Source organism: Papaver somniferum, chromosome 7 (genome assembly GCF_003573695.1).
Source record: "Papaver somniferum cultivar HN1 chromosome 7, ASM357369v1, whole genome shotgun sequence".
Classification (NCBI taxonomy): domain Eukaryota; kingdom Viridiplantae; phylum Streptophyta; class Magnoliopsida; order Ranunculales; family Papaveraceae; genus Papaver; species Papaver somniferum.
Window position 1 is genome coordinate 26894469 of NC_039364.1, and position 19326 is coordinate 26913794.

The following is a 19326-nucleotide window of genomic DNA, read 5'->3' on the forward strand; positions in this document are numbered from 1 at the left end:
AATTGGTCTATGATCTTATAAATACAAATTATTTGTTATATATAGATACCGAATTTTCAGAGCCGAACTCACATTTATAAATCGAATTATACACGTACTATGCCGTTCCGAATTACTGACGAATCACGTCCCGTTGACCGAATTTTGGACCGAATCTGGATTTTACAAAACCGTATAATACTCGTACGTTTACCGTTCCGTACGTTTGACGAATCCCGAATTGCTAACTAGGGACTCTAGTGCTTTGTTTCCTAGTTTATAAGATTTTCTTCTCTTGGCAGTCTCGGTGTTGCTTTAGGAATGCTTTTTTGAAGCCTATATAAACAACAAGGTCTAGCACTGTACAATTTATTTATTTTTACCTAAGCTTAGCCCTACCCGACAGGCCGACACTGATTCCTGTGTCCGTCCCTGACATATATATATATATAGAAAGCCCTTCCTATCTCGACGTCTATAAATAGGTCAGCAAGCTAAAGCAAGGAAAATAAAAAAACTAGCAACAGTTCTTCTTTCCATGGCTTCCTCCTGCATCCAAAAACCAGTTTTTCTAACTAGGGCACAGCGCCAGCAACAAGCAGCATCCGTTCAACGGCGTGATGAGCATGTTGCATCTGCACAAAAACGTCTTGAAGACAAAGAACGAGATTTGGAGAGAAGAAAAAGAGAAAGAGAATTAGAAGATGAGAAAAGAAGAAGTCGTAAAAGAATTAGAGAGGAGGAACAAGTAGAGAAGGAGAAAGAAAAAGATCTTGAAGCCATCAGAGAACAATACTTGGGTACTGCTAAAAAACCTAAGATGCGAGTCATTAAACCTAGCGAAAAATTTCGCTTCACTTTCGATTGGGATGCCACTGAAGACACTTCAAGAGATTTGAATTCTTTGTATCAAAACCCTCATGAAGCCAAGCTTTTATTCGGCAGAGGGTTTCGTGCCGGTATGGATCGTAGAGAACAGAAAAAGAAAGATGCGCCGGCAGTTAAGAAACAAGCAGTAGCTGATCGTCTTTACGATACGTCTGACATGAAAATCCATAGGCACTGGTCTGACAAGAAACTGGAGGATATGACTGAACGAGATTGGAGAATATTCAGAGAGGATTTCAATATTTCATACAAGGGTTTAAAAGTGCCAAACCCTATGAGGAATTGGCGTGAGAGCAAGCTGCTCAGTACTGAGTTGTTGAAAGCTGTGGAGAGAATTGGGTATAAGACTCCAACGCCGATTCAAATGGCTGCGATTCCATTAGGTTTGCAGCAACGGGATGTTATTGGAATTGCTCAGACAGGCTCAGGTAAGACTGCTGCTTTTGTACTTCCTATGCTAGCATATATATCTAGACTTCCTCCCATGACCGACGCCAATGCGGAGCAAGGGCCTTATGCTGTTGTTTTGGCACCTACTAGAGAACTTGCACAACAGATTGAAAACGAAACTGTCAAATTTGCTCATTACTTGGGCATCAGAGTTGTTTCTATAGTGGGTAAAAAATCTATTTTGGAACAAGCGGAAGAGGTTAGAAAAGGTTGTGAAATTATAATTGCAACTCCTGGACGCTTGGGTGATTGTTTGGAGAACCGTTATGTCGCTTTGCAGCAGTGTAACTATGTTGTTCTTGATGAGGCTGATCGTATGATTGACATGAATTTTGAATCGCAGGCCATGAAAATTTTAGATGCGATGCCTTCCAGTAATTTGAAGCCGGATAATGAAGATGAAGAACTTGATGCGAAACGTACTTATAGGACAACTTACATGTTTAGTGCTACAATGTCGTCTGCCGTGGAGCGATTGGCTAAGAAATACTTGAGGAATCCTGTGGTGGTTACTATTGGAACTGCTGGTGAGGCAAATGAACTGATAACACAGAATGTCACGATGATGCAAGAACCGGAGAAATTTCCCAAGTTACAGAAATTGCTCAATGAGCTAGGTGAGAAGACTGCTATTGTATTTACCAACGAAAAGAAATCAGCCGATTCTGTTTCCAGGAATTTGGATAAGAATGGTTATCGTGTGACAGTTCTTCATGGAGATATGTCACAGGATCAGAGGGAAAAGAGTCTGGCGGGATTTAAGAACAAAAGGTTCAATGTTCTTGTAGCGACAAATGTGGCAGCGCGTGGACTTGATATACCTGATGTTGCTCATGTAATTAACTATGACATGCCAGAGAAAATTGACATGTACACCCACCGTATTGGAAGAACAGGTCGTGCTGGGAATACAGGTGTTGCCACAACATTTTTGACTTTGCAAGACTCGGGTGTCTTTGATGAACTTAGACAGGCTCTTATTCAGAGCAACAGCCGTGTGCCTCCTGAGCTCGCAAGGCATAAGGAAGCTTCAAAATTCAAGCCGGGATCATATTCTGACAGATCTGCTAGCCGAAATGACAAGGGTTATCGATGATTACTGTTCGAATTTTTGGATGGAAAGACGTGCATTTAGAATTGGTATTTGTGTTCTATTATTCTTGATCATGTGAAAACATTTAGAGGTAATTGTTTAAAAATTTCTTAATAACTTTTTTTTTTTGCTGCCAAATTTCTTAATAACTTGTTTTAGTTCTTGTCACCTCCCATTAATATATTTTTTACTCCATAATTATTTTATTTTTCTGATAGAGTTTACTCCATAATTTGGTTGCTCATACTTGCAGGCAAAACTTGGAAAAAACAGCTGAATTGTGTACTAATCTTGAAAAATGCAAGTACAACAAGTATCAAGTTCTCAGAAGTATGTAGATTGCAAAACTAGTTTACAGCGAAAGTTACAAGCCCTGTAGATTGTATTGAATTCTAAAGAAAAACGAAAATTGATCCATGACCATGACCAAAAAATTTATAAGCCATCACTATTGCTTTATTAAAAGATATATGTGATCCATTTGTTATTGAATACAACTGGTATTATTATGAGTTAAACTGTGCTATTTACAAAAAATTGAACGGAGGACTATAAATGATGCACAACAGCCTTGGAGAACTATAAAATTATACTCAAGGAAAAGCATGTGAATCCTTCAAAGGACTACATTTTTTTTCCTTTCTGTGATGTCAGCTTGTGGGTAGCAAACCAATATCGGAACCTGACGAGAGAATAAAAATGAGGGGGCTCGATCAAGTGTCCAAAGGGATTCCCTAACTGATTGCATGAGAGCCAGCCTTAAGCGAATCTATCTAGTGATACATGAATCAATCGGTCAGAGACTTCTGTTTGTAGTTGTAAAGCCAGAGTTATAGTTGCAGCGAAAAATACATCTTCCTCCAGATTCAGTTTTTACCTCATGCTTCTGAAGAATAAGATCCTCCACAGTTTCTGTACCAACAGGAGTTCCTTTTCTGCATTTCGAGGTCCATTATGAGGAAAAATAAGGCAACTGAGAAAGAAAGGAACATAACAGAAAACCAAAAAGAAAAAAAAAAGGAAAAAGGAAAATCAAAAGAGACAAATTTATAAAAGAATCGATAACTGTAGACTACATTTCACAAGCACTCTCATACGCAGGTTTATCACTCACTATATTTCATCTTCCGAAGAAACAAATACTCAAACCAATGTTGCAGAACAAGTAGAACTGTAGTGATTGATGTTATGCTAACTTTTAAAACTCCACGAAGATGAAGTGTTCATATAGAAGATGAATAATTTTGATGCCATATGGTTTACTAAAAGATTACTGTATATTTTATAACTGTCTATGATTTGGATATGTAACGTATTCATGCTATTGCTTTCTTAATTTTGTTTTTGATTTTTTGATAAATAAATCAATTTGTAAGTTTACTCAAACAAGACAATCAAACTTACTCTGATTCCAGGTTCTTTTAAATTCTCCAAGGACTGTGCAAGCTCCACGTGTTTAGACGATGTTGCATGCAACGCCTAAAGAAAGTAGATGTGTAAGTGAAGAAGAAAAACGGCTACGTCTATAGAAGTTGTAAAATGCAAATTATATAAATATCGTAATGGATGAAAAGATTAACAATAAGAACGACAACTTGAGAAAATCCCTTACTCTTTTTGTTTTCTGCAGGTCAAACTCGATGCCTTTAATACGATTCAATGACTCCAGAAGTATGTCTTCTTTCTCCAGAGGAATTTTCACAGGTTTATTTGAAATTTCTGTAACTAATTCTTCTAGTCTCTGTAGCCTCTGCATGTATGGACGAACAGTTTCAACTTCCACGGGTATTGATGCAACTTGGTCTTGAGCAACAGGATTGATTAAATCAGTATGGCGTTGATTTTCTTCCGACCGCTTCACCATGTTACCCCTTTCCCACATTTTTCTTAACATGTATAGTACAAGGTGTAACACTGCTAATAGTTTGAGTACAAAAGTCACCCCTAATCTTTTTAAATGAGATATAAGATCCGTAGGCTGCGTCGCCAGGACGGAGCTGATATTACCATCTGTCATCAATGACAAATTTTAATTAAGAGAAAACTAGTAATCTGGTATTCATTATATACTAGTAATTTCTCAAGAACGTCAATACATACTCAGGAATTACTAAATACTCTTTAATAATCCCTTTTGTTTGATCTTTGAAGTTTGAAGTAGTAAAACAAGAAAAAGAACACAAAAAGAAGAAAGATGAAAAGAAGTAAGACTCAAGGATGGTGATAACTTGTTGTTGGTGTCGTGTTGTATGACTATCTCTAACTAACCACGTTGTTTAGTGAATCATTTTGATTCTTGCTCAAGTTCAACACTAGCCAAACTGTCGTGAATAGGAGATCAGGTTAAGGCACCTGCTTATTTTGAATCAACAAATAAACTTCTTTTATCCCTACACACCTAATTTCTCCTATTACTTAGGCCGCTATTCATATAAGGGAAGCACCATGTAGTTGGGGATTTCAACTAGGTCCCAGACTCCCAGAGCTTAAAGTCTAATTAGGTATCAGTATCTAACAAAACGCTAACCCCGTGATCAGTAACATTCGAATGAAATGATTATGGGCATAGATTTTATAGAATGAGAACATACATACTCAATACTTGATTTTAGAACCATAATCAATTAGCCTAATTGTTGCTTATTGAAATGGAATAGGGACCCTGCATACAAGACATGCATGAAAGCAATTTAATCAATAAGACATGCATGCTTATCTAGGGAGTCTGAGTAATTTAACAAGGCTCACGCTTTCAGACGCAAAAACAAATGTTAAAGACCACATATTATGGAGTATTTGTGGATTGGACCACATCAAGGCTGATTTTGGAGGGAATTTTTGACTCGTCTTGTAGACCCATCCTTGCAAAAAATCAGCATTCTAAAAAAAAATTAACCACATCAATCTTATGACTTGATCACTTCTAGTCATCAAATAAGCAACGAACTGATGATGGAGTTGCAATTTTATGAATTAGCTAGTTTTCTATGAGAATGAACTACATGAAAGAAAAAAAACATCCTTACAAAACCATGAGTAGATTCACTACAAGGAGGCCTAAGTTTTTCACAAAAAAGTCAGCTATGTCGTCTGCAGGAGAAATGACAGTCCTTTAGCAATTACCTTATCATTATGGTGTGGCACCAATACCGGGGACTACCAAAGTTACAAAACTAATATATATGTAGGAAAGTTTGTGTTTGGCAGTTGCCTTCCTTAAATTGGCTAGTAGGTAATCATTCTAGTCGGATCTTACAAACTAATGATAGAACAAACCGAGTTGATAGTTTAGCGGGAAAAAATAAATATTACATGGTGATATCAAGTCATCATTATGACGTGTGGTAGCAGCGTAGAGTAGTGATTTGAAGTCAGACAACAACCTCATAACATGACAAAAAGATAAGCATGGTGTTTAATAGGTGGTACATACCTCCTGAAGCAACATTTCCAGCTCTAACAGAGGCACCAACTGGCTCATCCAATTTATGAACCGCCGCAGGATCAGCCATCCTTACCTGAGGAAGTCATATGCGCAAGTGTAAATGAAATGTAAACCATTTTCAGACAATTACTTATGCAAATTTCCGTGCACGTAAGATTCAACTACTGCTGCTTTCATAAGACACATGTTAAAATAAAAGCATAATCCAGCAGCTTGATTCACTGAATAGTCGGCAAATAACATCAAAAAATTGTTTCAATGTTCGAAAAACTTTTGACATGGGAAGTATGTTATGGATGATGATTCTAATTATGAGAAACATAGTAACCACTAATCAATTTCACACATTTTTGTAATCTTTTCCATCAATGTGGTCACAACTGAAGAACCCCGTCACTTGATTCATTGTAGAAACTTTTACAATCACAACTTGGTTGTGTACGCTGGACAAAATACTTTAGCAATTTAGGTGTAATATGGTAGAATGAAAATGACCAGTGAAACCCAACCTCTTCACCATTCTAATAAAGTTTGATGATCTGGATGTAAGAGAAACTTTACTTCGCCTTGCTAGAGGTACTTAGATTTCGGGCCTAAATGGTCTGAATAACTTCAAACTCTAGGCCTTATCAACTTAATACAGAACTTATATACTTTGATGAGATCTCTCAGTCTCATGTATTATATTTCGATAGTAAGCATAACTTTAAGCCTTCGCTTAATTCCCAAATCAAAGTGAAATGCTCCAGTTTCAATGTTGCAAATGAGAGACGCCTAACGACCATTTATAGAGAAAATTGAAATTTTAAAGATTTCACAATATGTTCCACCAAATTTTCAAAATTAGCACAACTACGGATAACTATATCAGAAAACTCACGTGTTCACCAAGTTGAACTGATTGGATCAAAGCTGAAGTCCTTAAGCCCGTTGAGGACCGTAAGTCTTCAAAGTCAGATCCTGACTCCGCAGAACATATTTCATTATTTACAGACTGTAAATAAAGTAAGAGCATTTTAGTCCACGAGGAATATAATATCAAACTGACCAGTTAAGAAATATAAGCAACTCCATGCATCTGATCTAGTATCACCTTGAAAACAGGCAATGTGACTGGCAAGTGTTTGTTGCCATCTCCATCATCAGAAGTACTGGATTCCCTCATATTATGTACTACCTGCACAAAAAGGGTCAGAAGAAGTGATGGATTAGCTTTCACTTTTAGACAAAAAAGTTACAAAAGGTCCAGGCAACTTGTTTTAACTTTTTAACTATTTAAGGTATTATATAAGTTCTTAACCCTGTTAACCATACGGGTACAAAAATCAACTAGGTTTATTACCTTAGTGCTAAACGGTACCTTATCTTAAAACTTCACTCAAGTACTGTTTTTTGTTGAAAATACCACAAACATACCACTTAATATATTCCCAGGTTTTGTTGTCTTAGTCACCTAGTTCATTATATATATAAAGGTCATTATGCAGGGCAACTGATTTAAGAAGACATACCTTCATTACTTCGGGATCATTCCATGGTCCCTTACCAGATCTAAGACACCCACCTAAAGTTGAACATGTGCAAGAGCCACCAAGAAAATCCGGCAATTGGCTTTTGAAAAGGAGAAGAATATCAAAATTTTAGAACAATCGTTATAACACACCTCCAAAACACTAAAACAAAGAGCAAGAGAAGATCAAACCTTGAATCTATAAGTTGCAGCAGCTTATTCTGGTATTTGTTTCCTAAAACCTGTGAATTAAGCCAAAAGTTAAACACTGTTACTTTGTGTAATACATGTCAATGGCCCACAAAAAAGTGAAGTACCTTACATTTATCTTTGCAGTAGTCCTTGGGTCAAGAAAACCTTTTACAGTGTTCCACAGTAACTTAAACCCATTGCCCGCATTAACAATGTACATCTGATGTAAAGTCTGCAAAACAGAAGCTGGTACAAGTAAAACATCTGTGATTATTTCTTAAGAACTAGATTCATGTTCTAAGTTTTTTGTACTGAACACACACCTCTGGATAATTATTACCATCAATCTTTTGTATGCGCATAAGAAGATCATTTGCAACCTTTCCAAAACTCATCCAGTTCTGCATAACAACTGCGTCAGGAGAAACGTAGACTACCAAACAGGAAAAATAACAAATGGAGGACTATCTTTAGGCTCAAAGCTTACCACCCCATTGACATCCAATATTGTTGTTGTCGTATCAATATGTCTCTTGGCTGCAATTGAACATGCTGGAAACTTCTCAAGGAAGGTCTTCTCAAACCCCTGAACATGGTACTTCAGAAACCGGTCCACTGTGGTCACATTCATTAGCTTACCTGGTTCAACTTTACCAACTCTTTCTATATATACAGGTCTCCCCTCTTTGTCTACCCCATGGTAACCATGAGGATAATGACGTTGAACTTCGTCAAATTCTTCAAAATTGAAATCCTGAATAAAAGTTCATTAATTTTTAAATCCTTAGAATGCTGAGAATGATTCTAAAGGTAGTGGAACATCGACAACAGGGTTAGATTTCTTAGAATATTAGTGTGAGTCACTAGTGAAGTCAGGATTTATTAGTTCTGTGACTTATTAAAGCTGACTATTGTAGTAAGAAGTTCATGTCAGTCAACATACTAACTGTTACAGACTTAAAGAAGGAGATTCGTTAATGAACTTAATATCCGAAATTAAGGACCTAATCTCCACAACAAATTGAAGAAGTTTAAGTTTTTGGCAGCATTGTTTCAACTAGTATGTGAGACTAAAGACCTAACTTCAAATTACAAAATGAATGAAAACTCCATCACTTCTGTTCTGTAGCACTTGCAGATACATCTCACTAGAATCTTATAGTGCGATATAATGTCAACTGTCTACGAAAGTTGGATTCTCAAAGAAGGTGTGAACTCCAAGTCATCAACTAGCATTCAACTATATATAAAAAAACGGGTGTGGACAAGCCACATAGGAACTCAAACATCAGAAGCAACTCAAGAATAATCCTATCCTAAAGATCGATATTCACCCTCTCTTGTTAACTCTAGTATCATGGCACACTGATCACTTTAGCAGGTCCTTGGTCCCTGTAGCATGTGCCAGGCATCTGAAGGTGTAGTTTCTATTGAAGTTATGTATTTCAGGTCCTATGGACATGGTGTTACAATAGATTATCTAAGTACCACTGCACAATGTTAGCTCTCAAGACCCAACTAATAACTCGATCTTTCATAAAAAGAACTCCCGGTGGACACCCATCCTAAAAAGTTGTGTCAGTTATAGTTTACATACTGGCTTTCAGATAACAATCTAAGGTAATGCTGATTAAAACTATTCAGAGGTGTGACAGGTGTCGCAATAAGCATTTTGAAAGAATATGATGAAGCATTGTAGATGGCATAACACTAACACTATTCAATAAAGAAACTGGTACTGATAACACATCTTATAGGTACCTGTAAAATAGAATCCACACCGAACTCTTTTCTCCATTGGAGCATTTCTTCCCACATGTGAAGTGCCTTTTCAATATCAAATTTCCTTGCTTTCAAAAATCTGCAGCAAACCATATTCTCAATACCAAATGAAAATTATGCTGATTCCACACTGATTAAGCAATGAATTATTTAGTTTTGTACCTCCTCATTGTATGGTAATCATCATGTTGAGCTGGAAGTAGATCCTTGGAAATTAAGACCTTCCTAAACGCCTCAACTGATTCTACCTCCTCTGCATCTCTATAATCCTCAATCGGAAACCTACAATCACTTACTCTTCCCCTTCGCCGTTTAATACTATGACTCAATTTAGTAGAAGCATGCATAGCTTTCTTTTTGAGAGATCCGATCCTAGCTCTTCTAATTCTCTCATCATCAAATATTATATCAGGATCCGATTTCCTTGAAATTTCTTCTTCTTGAACTAATAATCCTTCACCAACTACTACAATCAAAAAATAAAACAAGAATTATCCACCGGATCCGGAAAAACAAATCTCAAAAAAGAAAAAAAAATGAAATACAATTTACCTGTCATTCTTTTCGATTGCAATTCAATTAGACGGATTCTGATTTCATCTACATTAAACAACAACAACAAATTTACACACTCAATTCCCAAATCTGATATCAAACAAAATCAAAAGAAAACTTAAAAATTACAAACCTGAGCTCCTCGGCAACAAAGATCCAGTTGTTGTGAATTCAGAATGACTAAACAAATTGGAAATCAAATAAAAACAAAAATTCAAATAACAAATTCCCAAATACAAGGAAAAAAAAATGAATTATCAAAAGAAATCTCTCTATCAAACAATAGATTAAAGGTATTAGTTGTTGGACAATTCAGACTCTAAAAAGCCACACTTTCTCTCTCTTACTCTTCCAATAAAAACACACACTATGGAAGTGGGAGGAGGAGGAGTATATTTTATTATTACAGAATTTAATACTATTTTTTTTCCATATATATATATATATATATATATATATGAAAGCTTGGGGGAAATACAAACGAACAAGCAAACCAAAGCAACGCAAAGCAGCTCGTTATATTAGTTGGGTTTCTTTCTGCGAAGACGAAGAAGAAGTAAGAAAGAAAAGTGTTGGCGTTTTTTTGGTATTTAACGCCCCCACGTTACGTTGTTGTTGTTTTTTACTGCGAAGTTGAAATTGGAATAGAATTTTTATTTGGAATTATTCGAAAAGAACATTTAATATTGATTACTTTTTCTACTGATTCTGCAATACAGTATACAGTACAACGGGTTAAGGGAGAATAGGATGGCCAGGTGGGGTTTTAGTACTATGCAGCAAACAAAAAATATCTAGTTTTGGGTTGGAGGGTTGTTTGGTACTGGTCCTCTCTTGCACACATCAATAGCACCACCGCTGACAACCTGAACCCACTCTTGTAAAGTCCACCGTTATTATATTGCCAAGTAGTATAATTTTGAAGGTCCACTGATATTCCTCCTAAATTTTGGTTGAGAAACTTTACGTGGTAGTAGTTTTATTCTGGATTTGGAATTTAGATTCATCAAATCCATTACTCAGCGATAATTACCTGCCACAAAAGGCAACTGATAACACTTTACCAGAAGTGGGATCGTAACTTCCAGTCTTCCATACTATTCCTCCTAATTGGCAGTATTTGTGGATTCCAATTCTATGCACTGTAGTTTTTGTGTTTGTGACGTCACAATTTCTTCATCTGATTTAATTTAATACTATGAGGGAGGATCCATGGACATGATTTATGTCATTTCTTTTTCCAAAATCCAAACGACAATGGATTTAAGTCTATATTTTGATATAGGACTCTACATTCTTATAGAAAATGAGCACAATTCGAGATACCAAACCTCACCATCTACCGATCTTAATTTCAACCGTTAACTTTTAACGGCTAATATTCAAAGGGGTAGATGGTGGTGTTATAGGTCTCAGAGTTGTGCTCATTTTTGGTAGGAATGTAGAGAAACATATCATCAAAATATTAAATTTAAATTCAGTGTCATTTGATTTTTGCGAAGAAAATCATGTATGATAGTGTACGTCTAAAAGTGTCCCTATGTTTGGTATGCTTTGTAGCTAAGAGGCAGAGATTGCTTGGGAAAAAAATTAGCCAGCAGTGGGAAGCATTTGACCTTTTGTACAAATACACATGGTTATGCCGACTAGGAAACTACACATCATGTGGTGGTACCATATCCAACATCACAATCACTTTACTCATTAATGCAAACTCCTAATTCGAGATGCCACCTGATAATATGAACATATTCAGTATGTCTGAAAGAAAAGAAATCTTTTCCACAAAAGAAAGAAAAATTACACTGAAGGCATCCGATGATGGCATTCACATGGGCGGTACTTTCCAACCTAGATTAAAACAAGTTGTACAGTGTACACAAAGATGTCAAGGTGAAAAGTTTTTAAGGCTAAATTATTTAAAAATTGGTTATCGGCTTCATTTAATCAACAGAAATTTCACTGGCTCAGCCATTAATTTTACAGTATTATCATAAGTTTGTCGGGACTTCGAGGGTCAGTACTTCTTAAGCTTTTTGAATGCCACCAAGAAGTCCTGGAATAGTATGACTATTAAGTACTAACAACTATATTTGGAGGGAAAATAAAGGTGTCTCCCGCCTAACCCTCATAGATGGTGCCATAGTGCCCTTCCGGGGCCCAACAAGCAAGGGATACAATGACAATTAGTCAAGAAAAATATCAGTACTTGCAGTTATCAAAGAACTAACTGTGACCCTGACTAGTCATCCTCCCATATTCATATTCTGTGGATCATATTTCGGGTATTTATGTGATACCACAATTAGTCTACCGAAATGTATCTGAGACTTGTAGGGCTAGATAGCAACCCGCAAAATTTGTTAATACAACATGGTTCTTGCGGCAAATTTCGTGGTATGTGAGCATAACACTAAGACAAACAGTGTCCTACCAGTGTGTATACATATTACATTTAAGAGTACCTGTTATCTCCTCTTGACCACTTCTTGATTTAGCTTCACACAGATTCTAGACAACATCATGTTCTCAGCTTTGATTCATTTAGAAGTAGCATTTCCGCATGAAGCTCTACCAAAGTTGGTGTTACTGTCAACCAAAACACAACAGTTTTGAGAACCAAGTACCAGAAAATATGAATGCACAATAGGATGCTAAATACTGATAGTCAACTACCTCATTCAAATGTAAAATACGGTAGAGTTGCTCACAAGTATTCAGGAATATGTCGTTTTCAGCAAACAAACTGGTACCTGGCTCAGCTACTCCCATGGATACCCCAATGTGCACCACTTCGACAGCGTCTCTTCTTCGAGCCAACCTGCAAAGTAGAGTTTATATGATCCACACTGGCTGGTTATTCCTGAAAAGCTATTTAGAAGATAAATGAAGAGGAAATGAAGTTCGCTGCTGAACAAAAATGCACGGGTAGCACAGCCTTTAAGTTCTCCATTGCTTCCAATACTTCTTTCTTCATTTTCTTTTCTCCCGATTTTTCAAAGGGGTGAAACTCTTGAAAGCATCAAAGTGAGAAAACTATTCATGTTTCGCATACAAGAAATACCGATTGGATATCAAGTTATCAACGCATCTCCCATATATGCAACAATTTCCTGACAGTTACATGTTTCCAAAGCGAATCAATCAAGGTTTCCAGTCCTATTCAAACTTCAGAAAGACAGGGAAGGCATAAGCAATGGTAAAAAAAAATTGTACCAGTCCTATTCGAACATCATAAAAAAAATTGTACCAGCAATATACACTACTAATACATGGTAAAAAAGGCTGAAACATAGATTGTAGCATCAAATTCATATGATTCTTCGGTCCACATGGTTGGACCTCGTTGAATTCGATGATGATTATAAAACTTTCAACAATAATTATATCGGAATGGTTTTTTTTTTTGAAGCAATATATCGGAATGGTATCTATAGCTAAGAAGGTTAAAAACTGTAGCATTTAGAATGCAGGGGAAGTTCAAAACTACAAAACTGGGCAGTGAAAAAATTAAACCAAACTGCAGTTCAGAGTTGGTTTACCAGTGCTAGGCAAATAAATGAAACACTCAAAATTAGACATCAGCATGTTCTATGTTTGCTTTTAGCTGAAAACCTAATTATGTTCCATAAAGTAAACAAGAATAATTTAAACAGATCAGGATATTAAAGGTCAATATACAAGACACTGACAAGTGCCAGTAGTATCACATGCATTAATCATCAATAGATCATCTTTAATATCTAATCCTTCTAATATTGAATAATCCATAAGCAATGAAACAACAAAAGTAATCTGTCTGCTCCTTCATTAAACTATTACTCCTAAATTCTATTTAAGGAAGACTTCCCCATCACAATTCCAAGTTCCTGATTATGAAAAGCAATCAATACCAGTCAAACTAACAGAAGGTACTGATTTTAGACAGAGAAGAACAGAATTGCCTAATGAAGAGCTGTTCAGCTGAATTTTCTCTGGTATGCATGGAAGACATTGTAGTTGGACAATTAATTGCTGATGGACATATGGTTGCAGATGGTCTGCAGAATAGTTCATGAATCTACCGAGATTGGCAACATATTCTATTGGATGGATGAGGCATGATGGTACATTTCTAAATGGTATATGATTACTGTGACGGAGTCCTGGGGTTTACAGATCTCTATGCTGAATACACAATTCCTATCACCAGGGAATAACATCATTTCTAACAATCTTACAGTTGCAACACCTTTAGATGGAACTGAAGCATGCACATCTTAATCAGCAGTTATTTCTGGCAACACTATTAAAATGGAGAAAAAAACACACATCAAAGTCGACATTGTCCAAGCATTTAGCACGCCCGAATAAAAATTCAAGTTTACCATTGCTTCATGGAATCATGGCATAAAAGATTTCAACTTTCCTACAGTGATCAAATTGGACTTTGGCTTTGTGTGTAATTGGAGACTAAAGAGTAAGGTTCATACCCTATTATATATAAGCATTAAAGAGCTGATAAACTCGCAGCCCTCCAGTAAGCTCACTGGGAGCATACAAGGGGCACTGCAGGGAGTTGTACATTCTTCAATCTGGATAGGAGATTCACAAGGGAAGAAACAAAAGAACTTGCGGAATACAAGCTCTAAAAAAATTCAGATAAACAACATTTCATTGATGATAATGTAGATCTGTGTTGATGATATTCAAAGAACCCTGGATGAAACTAAAATTGCCGCAAACAAAATTATATGTTATATAACATCTTAAGTCATGACATACCAGTACTTAGCCTGAAAATTGTAAGTTTTATTTATAACACACTACCTCAATAGACCTTCCGAATTACTTTACTTTACTTCACTAAGCAACTTAAGTGTTACATCTTCAAGGCATACTTGAATGTGCTGAATCATCCCATAGGATAATGAGTAATGACTTGTGTTATACAGCTGTTTTCTTATATTACACATTACAACTATTAAGCTAAATTGTCAGACATATCAAACACCAACACGCTCAGTTAATTATTATTATTATTATTATTATTATATACAGCTTAGTATTTACAAGAAACTTCCAGCAACAGAAGTATGAGATATTATGACCACACTAACTAAAAGCAAGAGTATACGAATAACACTAATTTCATTTTTCATAGACCTGTGTATGGAGGTGGATGGAATTCTTATTAAGTACCTTAGCAGATGGAGGAGGTAAAGAAGCTTGCCGTGCAGCCTTTCCAGGTTCGTTTAACTGCCGGATCTCCCGAAGCTGACTGGCTATGTCCTCCAATAGTTGCAATTGGATTTGTTCTCTTTCTCGGGGTTCAACAGAAATATGAAGCTTCTCTCTTCCTTCTTGAACAACCCTTAGCCTTTCTCTGAGTCGCTCAACCTCAGTTTCAAGTTTCATCCTTTCACTATCAACCCCAGATGTGGAACTCCTCTTTAGTAAGTCAAAATGTATGTCTTTGCCCACTGATTTATCTACTGGTAGCAACACATTTGTGATGTCAGAATAGCTTCTGTGGATGTCAGGATGGGCTTCAGCACTGCTTGCACTAGGGCGATCATGACTCCTGAAACCAGAAGTATGAAGCGGAAAAGATGATGTACTAAATTCCTGGTTATTAGTCTTCGAATCATCATCAATGACATGGACATCGTAAACACTTTCAAAAGATAGATCCCTGACCCCGTGATCAGTATCTTTCCCTTGCTTCTTCAGATCCGTAACATCAAATGGAAAACTAATTTCAGTATCACTACGCATTTGGCCTGTCTCGGAAGCAACCCCTTGGAATAGGCTACAGTTATCCTTACGCTTTTCATCTTCATCCAGTAAAATAATTGTTTTTTCATGCAAATCAGGTCCATGTACCTCCTCGAACGATTTTTCAGACCTACAGCCTGCCTCTAGTGCCAACCCCGGATGTTGCGGAGCAGATGGTTGTTTGTCAGATGATACTATCCTTTTCTCCAGCAACTTCTGCTCAAGTTCATCCATGCACTCAGATACAACTCGATGCTGTTTTTCAGCGTCTAAGGCTCTCTGAATATTCACTCGTCTTAGAGAATCACCATCTTCAAGACTGTCTGATGAAGGTAATCTCTCCCCAACAGCGAACACAGGATCCTGTTTCTTAACATCAAACTCAACTGATTTGTCCACATTGTCTACTGTCTCCTTGTTGCTCATGGACTCACTAAGCTTTAGCAGCATAAGCATCGGGTCTTCGCTCGAATTGAAGGAAGCATGGCCTTCCCCAATCATGTCCTCCATTGAAAGAAGGTCACCTTCTGAGTGCTCATTCCTAAGACCCATGTTCTTCCTATAAGCTTCAACTTCCTTCTCCAAAAAGTGTTTCTCCCTTTCTCTTCTCACAAGGATCTCCTTAAGAATGGTCATCTCTTCAGCATCGTAAGCATGTTTTTCTTCTATCATTCTCTGATATTGCCGTGCTTCCATTTCTATAGATGCTTTCTCCTCCTGCAGACGCAATATCATTGCCATAGCCTCATCGGCTGCTGATGCAGCAGCACTTCTCTCCTCCTCCAACTCCCTGTAAAGAGCAATTCGAGCAGCATGCTCTTCTTCAAGTGCATTTTCCAAGATTCTAACTGAATGTGCATCGTTTCCATCTAATCCTAGCTCTCGCTTAACATCATACACAGATTCCCCAGCAGAAGATGCACCCTTCTCTGTATTCTTATCTTCATCCAGCGACTCCGTCATCTGAAAACCACTCTGGACTCCTTGATTTGAGTTGATGTCGGCTGGTACTTCCTTTACCTCTAAAATGCCATAATATATAAAAGGTCAGGACTCAGAAGTGAGGATCAATGAAAGCTTATCATTTTCACAAAGCTGCAAAAGTTTAAATGAAGTCACCCTACAACAAACTCACTTCAGATAAAAGAACAACAAAAATTTAAGAGCAAGTTTTACTTGCTTCCCCAACCAATGCTCGAAGCCTATACATCACATGCTTCTGAACCTCAAACTGTGAGCAATACTCACATAATTCGTTTAATCATCTCGGAAGGTAAAATAATCTAAAGGATCTATGCAGCAAAACAGTCCAGTATCTAAATTTTGTCCGACACTCGGTGACGAATACTTTTAAATGTTGAGGGTATTATGTGTGTAGCTGCACAAAATTGTACTTCAAACATGATCTTCAGATCTGAATTAATGTCTTGCATGTTATCCTGTACAGCAGTTTCCAATCCAACAAACCAATTAAACTAAGCACATAATAAATGTGACAATAGCTATGCAGATGCCAGTGTCATTGTGTCAGTCTTTTCTAGCTCTCCCTGTCGAACACCACATACCAATACTGTTCAACACCAAGACACGTACCCATTTTAACGTTGCATATAGGTATGCTCTATTAAGAGGATTAAAATAAAACCTAAATCATTCTCTGGACAATTGAATATGAAAAGCTAAAATTCAATTTTAAGCGGAACCTACACAATTAAATAAATAAGCAAAATAAAACAAAAGGTTAAGGCATTCATTTAAGGATAGCAAACCAATTACCTTGGCTTGCATTTATTGCTGGATTCACAGCCACCTGATTCTCCTCTTCTATATCATCATCATCAGAAAACACTCTCCTCCTTGTTTGATCACCACCATAATTCGAAGGCGAAACATCTCGCTTACTCGACTGTTGAAGATTATCAGAAACAGATGAGAATTGGCTATGTTCAACAGCAGAAGCTCTTTTCCGTCTTCGAATAACCCTAGTTTTCTGATTCAAAACAGTCTTACCCTTAACCAATCCATTTTCACTAGAATTAAGTAATCCAACAACTTCACTTCTAATTGGTGCCCTAGCATCAGAAACAGAACTACAAGAACCATCACCATATTCTCCTCCTCCACCACCGCTATCCAATTCCACAAACCCACTACCATCAAACCGATCTCTATTATGATCTCTAACTAATTTCAAATTCAACTGTCTACCTTGTTGATCTTTCATCAAAATCGAATCAAACGGAAATTTACTAATAACAGACATATGAACAGAAGAGATCTTACCAGAAGGAGCATCCGTTAAGAATCTATTAACACATTTAGTTCGATCATTAAAGAAAAATCCATTACAAGGACATGGTAAATATAAACCAAATATTGATAAGAATTTACAAGTGATGAAAACTAGAGTTGATCCACATAAGAGGAGATAAGCTAATGAAAGATCTAGAAAAGCTCCTACTAGTGAAGAAAATGTCCATGAATGAATCGGATGTGATGCCATAGAGATTTTTTAAGAAGAGAAGTAGAAATGAAGATGAAAATGAAAAATTGAAACCCTAATTTTGATTTTTCAAAGAAGGAAGGAGTAATAAGTATCGTGGGTGGGAGTTTTAAGTTGAAAAGAAATGATTAATTTGAGAGTTTGAAGTTGACGAAGACAGAGAACTGCTACATGTTTATTATGTGATGGAAAGTACCGAATCTTAGGTGGGATGTCTGAGCAGGAGGTGCAGGACCAGGAGAGCCAGATAGAGTAGTCAGCTCGGGTGTTTCGGCCCCGAGGGAGACGCTGTCTTGTCTTTTTTTTTCTTTCTAATATTATGATTTTTTAATTAAAGTTTCGGTAAAGTTTTTTCTGTTTTTGTCTGGTTTATATTTTTGGAACCTACAAACAAAGTTAGCTGGACGTAGTGACAGAATAGAAATGAACACCATCTAGGCATTTAGGTCTTATCCATGTTCGATTAAGTGCCTGGTTCACTCCTTGGCGGTTGATGTTCAAAGACTTTCAGCTTAATAAAGTTTAGTTGCGATTACGATTACTTCAAAATTGGTTACCTTTACAAATTTGACACTAAAAGTTACACTTTTTATCGTCTTTGAAATTCTTTAGCATATTTTAACGGGTGGAGCGACTTTAAAGTGCAGCTAAATTTTCAGCACAAATTTCTTTTTTTTTAATAAACAATCAAACTTTTTATTAATGTAAATTCGAATTAAAATTGAAAATAAGAGAATTCAAGGTAACAAGAACATACCGTAAATGTACAATACCGAGATATCCGACAAGAGAAAGAGAAAGAATACTGGAGTAAGATAAATACAAATATGAATAAGATCTGATTAAATTAGAGGAAGAATAGTTTTTAAATTCCAATGATTTCGTTTGTTTTTCTTCTTTAGAAAGATGTCCTCTCAAAATATGAGTGATTTGCTCAAATCTCTTTTAACTAGTGATAAAGCTTCCGCCGAAAAAGAAATCACTAATAAAGATTTCGTCGGAGACAACAAAGATGAAGATTTCGTCGTTGGAGAGCATCATTATTGATCTTAAAGCCCAACCCAATAACTAAGAACTGTCACTAAAGCGAAGATAAACCTCAAAACAGTAGACAGAACCACCGTAATGGTGTAGATAAGTAAAAAAACATAATAAAAACTAAGTCAAAACTA

At 36.6% G+C, this 19326-nt stretch overlaps 3 protein-coding genes across 12 annotated transcripts; 1 reads left to right on the top strand and 2 right to left on the bottom strand.

The window, feature by feature from the left end:
• The first annotated feature begins 517 nt into the window (after positions 1 to 517).
• Positions 518 to 2685, top strand: LOC113296776 (DEAD-box ATP-dependent RNA helicase 21-like). Its single transcript, XM_026545106.1, has 2 exons — positions 518 to 2501; positions 2664 to 2685. Exon 1 carries the CDS (start codon positions 518 to 520, stop codon positions 2411 to 2413), a length of 1896 nt encoding a protein of 631 aa, XP_026400891.1. The 3' UTR covers positions 2414 to 2501; positions 2664 to 2685.
• A 148-nt stretch (positions 2686 to 2833) lies between these two features.
• LOC113296777 (phosphatidylinositol/phosphatidylcholine transfer protein SFH9-like) lies at positions 2834 to 10447 on the bottom strand. 3 transcript variants are annotated; one of them, XM_026545108.1, is made up of 16 exons: positions 10028 to 10447; positions 9892 to 9939; positions 9502 to 9805; positions 9319 to 9418; positions 8045 to 8311; positions 7881 to 7958; positions 7688 to 7789; positions 7558 to 7607; positions 7367 to 7466; positions 6949 to 7032; positions 6736 to 6849; positions 5844 to 5928; positions 4023 to 4420; positions 3815 to 3889; positions 3288 to 3345; positions 2834 to 3183 (listed from the first exon to the last, which is right to left on the bottom strand). In XM_026545108.1, exons 2-15 carry the CDS (start codon positions 9896 to 9898, stop codon positions 3289 to 3291), a joined length of 1821 nt encoding a protein of 606 aa, XP_026400893.1. In that variant the 5' UTR covers positions 9899 to 9939; positions 10028 to 10447; the 3' UTR covers positions 2834 to 3183; position 3288. The 3 variants fall into 3 exon arrangements, with proteins under 3 accessions (XP_026400893.1, XP_026400894.1, XP_026400892.1); XM_026545109.1 differs by having other exon boundaries at positions 2834 to 3345; positions 9502 to 9802; positions 10028 to 10446; XM_026545107.1 differs by having other exon boundaries at positions 2834 to 3345; positions 10028 to 10446.
• A 1620-nt stretch (positions 10448 to 12067) lies between these two features.
• On the bottom strand, positions 12068 to 18380 carry LOC113296778. 8 transcript variants are annotated; one of them, XR_003333123.1, is made up of 5 exons: positions 17428 to 18379; positions 15076 to 16673; positions 12959 to 13007; positions 12648 to 12715; positions 12068 to 12483 (listed from the first exon to the last, which is right to left on the bottom strand). XR_003333123.1 is itself a non-coding variant. In XM_026545110.1 (4 exons), the coding sequence occupies exons 1-3, from the start codon at positions 18152 to 18154 to the stop codon at positions 12653 to 12655; spliced, it is 2388 nt and encodes a 795-aa protein (XP_026400895.1). In that variant the 5' UTR covers positions 18155 to 18380; the 3' UTR covers positions 12068 to 12483; positions 12606 to 12652. The 8 variants fall into 8 exon arrangements, 4 of the variants coding, with proteins under 4 accessions (XP_026400895.1, XP_026400896.1, XP_026400898.1 ...); XR_003333122.1 differs by having other exon boundaries at positions 12606 to 12715; XR_003333124.1 differs by having other exon boundaries at positions 12571 to 12715; positions 12959 to 13062; positions 17428 to 18378.
• Positions 18381 to 19326: the final 946 nt, after the last annotated feature.

What these genes read in the sequence shown, in the direction of transcription:
- LOC113296778 (XM_026545110.1), bottom strand. Translation starts at nt 18,154, where the DNA reads ATGGCATCACATCCGATTCATTCATGGACATTTTCTTCACTAGTAGGA. An exon ending in AGCAATAAATGCAAGCCAAG is followed by an intron (nt 16,674 to 17,427) that starts GTAATTGGTTTG and finishes ATGGCATTTTAG; the next exon opens with AGGTAAAGGAAGTACCAGCC. An exon ending in TACCTCCTCCATCTGCTAAG is followed by an intron (nt 12,716 to 15,075) that starts GTACTTAATAAG and finishes TCTACTTTGCAG; the next exon opens with GTTGGCTCGAAGAAGAGACG.
- LOC113296776 (XM_026545106.1), top strand. Translation starts at nt 518, where the DNA reads ATGGCTTCCTCCTGCATCCAAAAACCAGTTTTTCTAACTAGGGCACAG.
- LOC113296777 (XM_026545108.1), bottom strand. An exon ending in GTGTGGATTCTATTTTACAG is followed by an intron (nt 8,312 to 9,318) that starts GTACCTATAAGA and finishes ACTTTTATTCAG; the next exon opens with GATTTCAATTTTGAAGAATT. An exon ending in CTGCAACTTATAGATTCAAG is followed by an intron (nt 7,467 to 7,557) that starts GTTTGATCTTCT and finishes CCTTTTCAAAAG; the next exon opens with CCAATTGCCGGATTTTCTTG.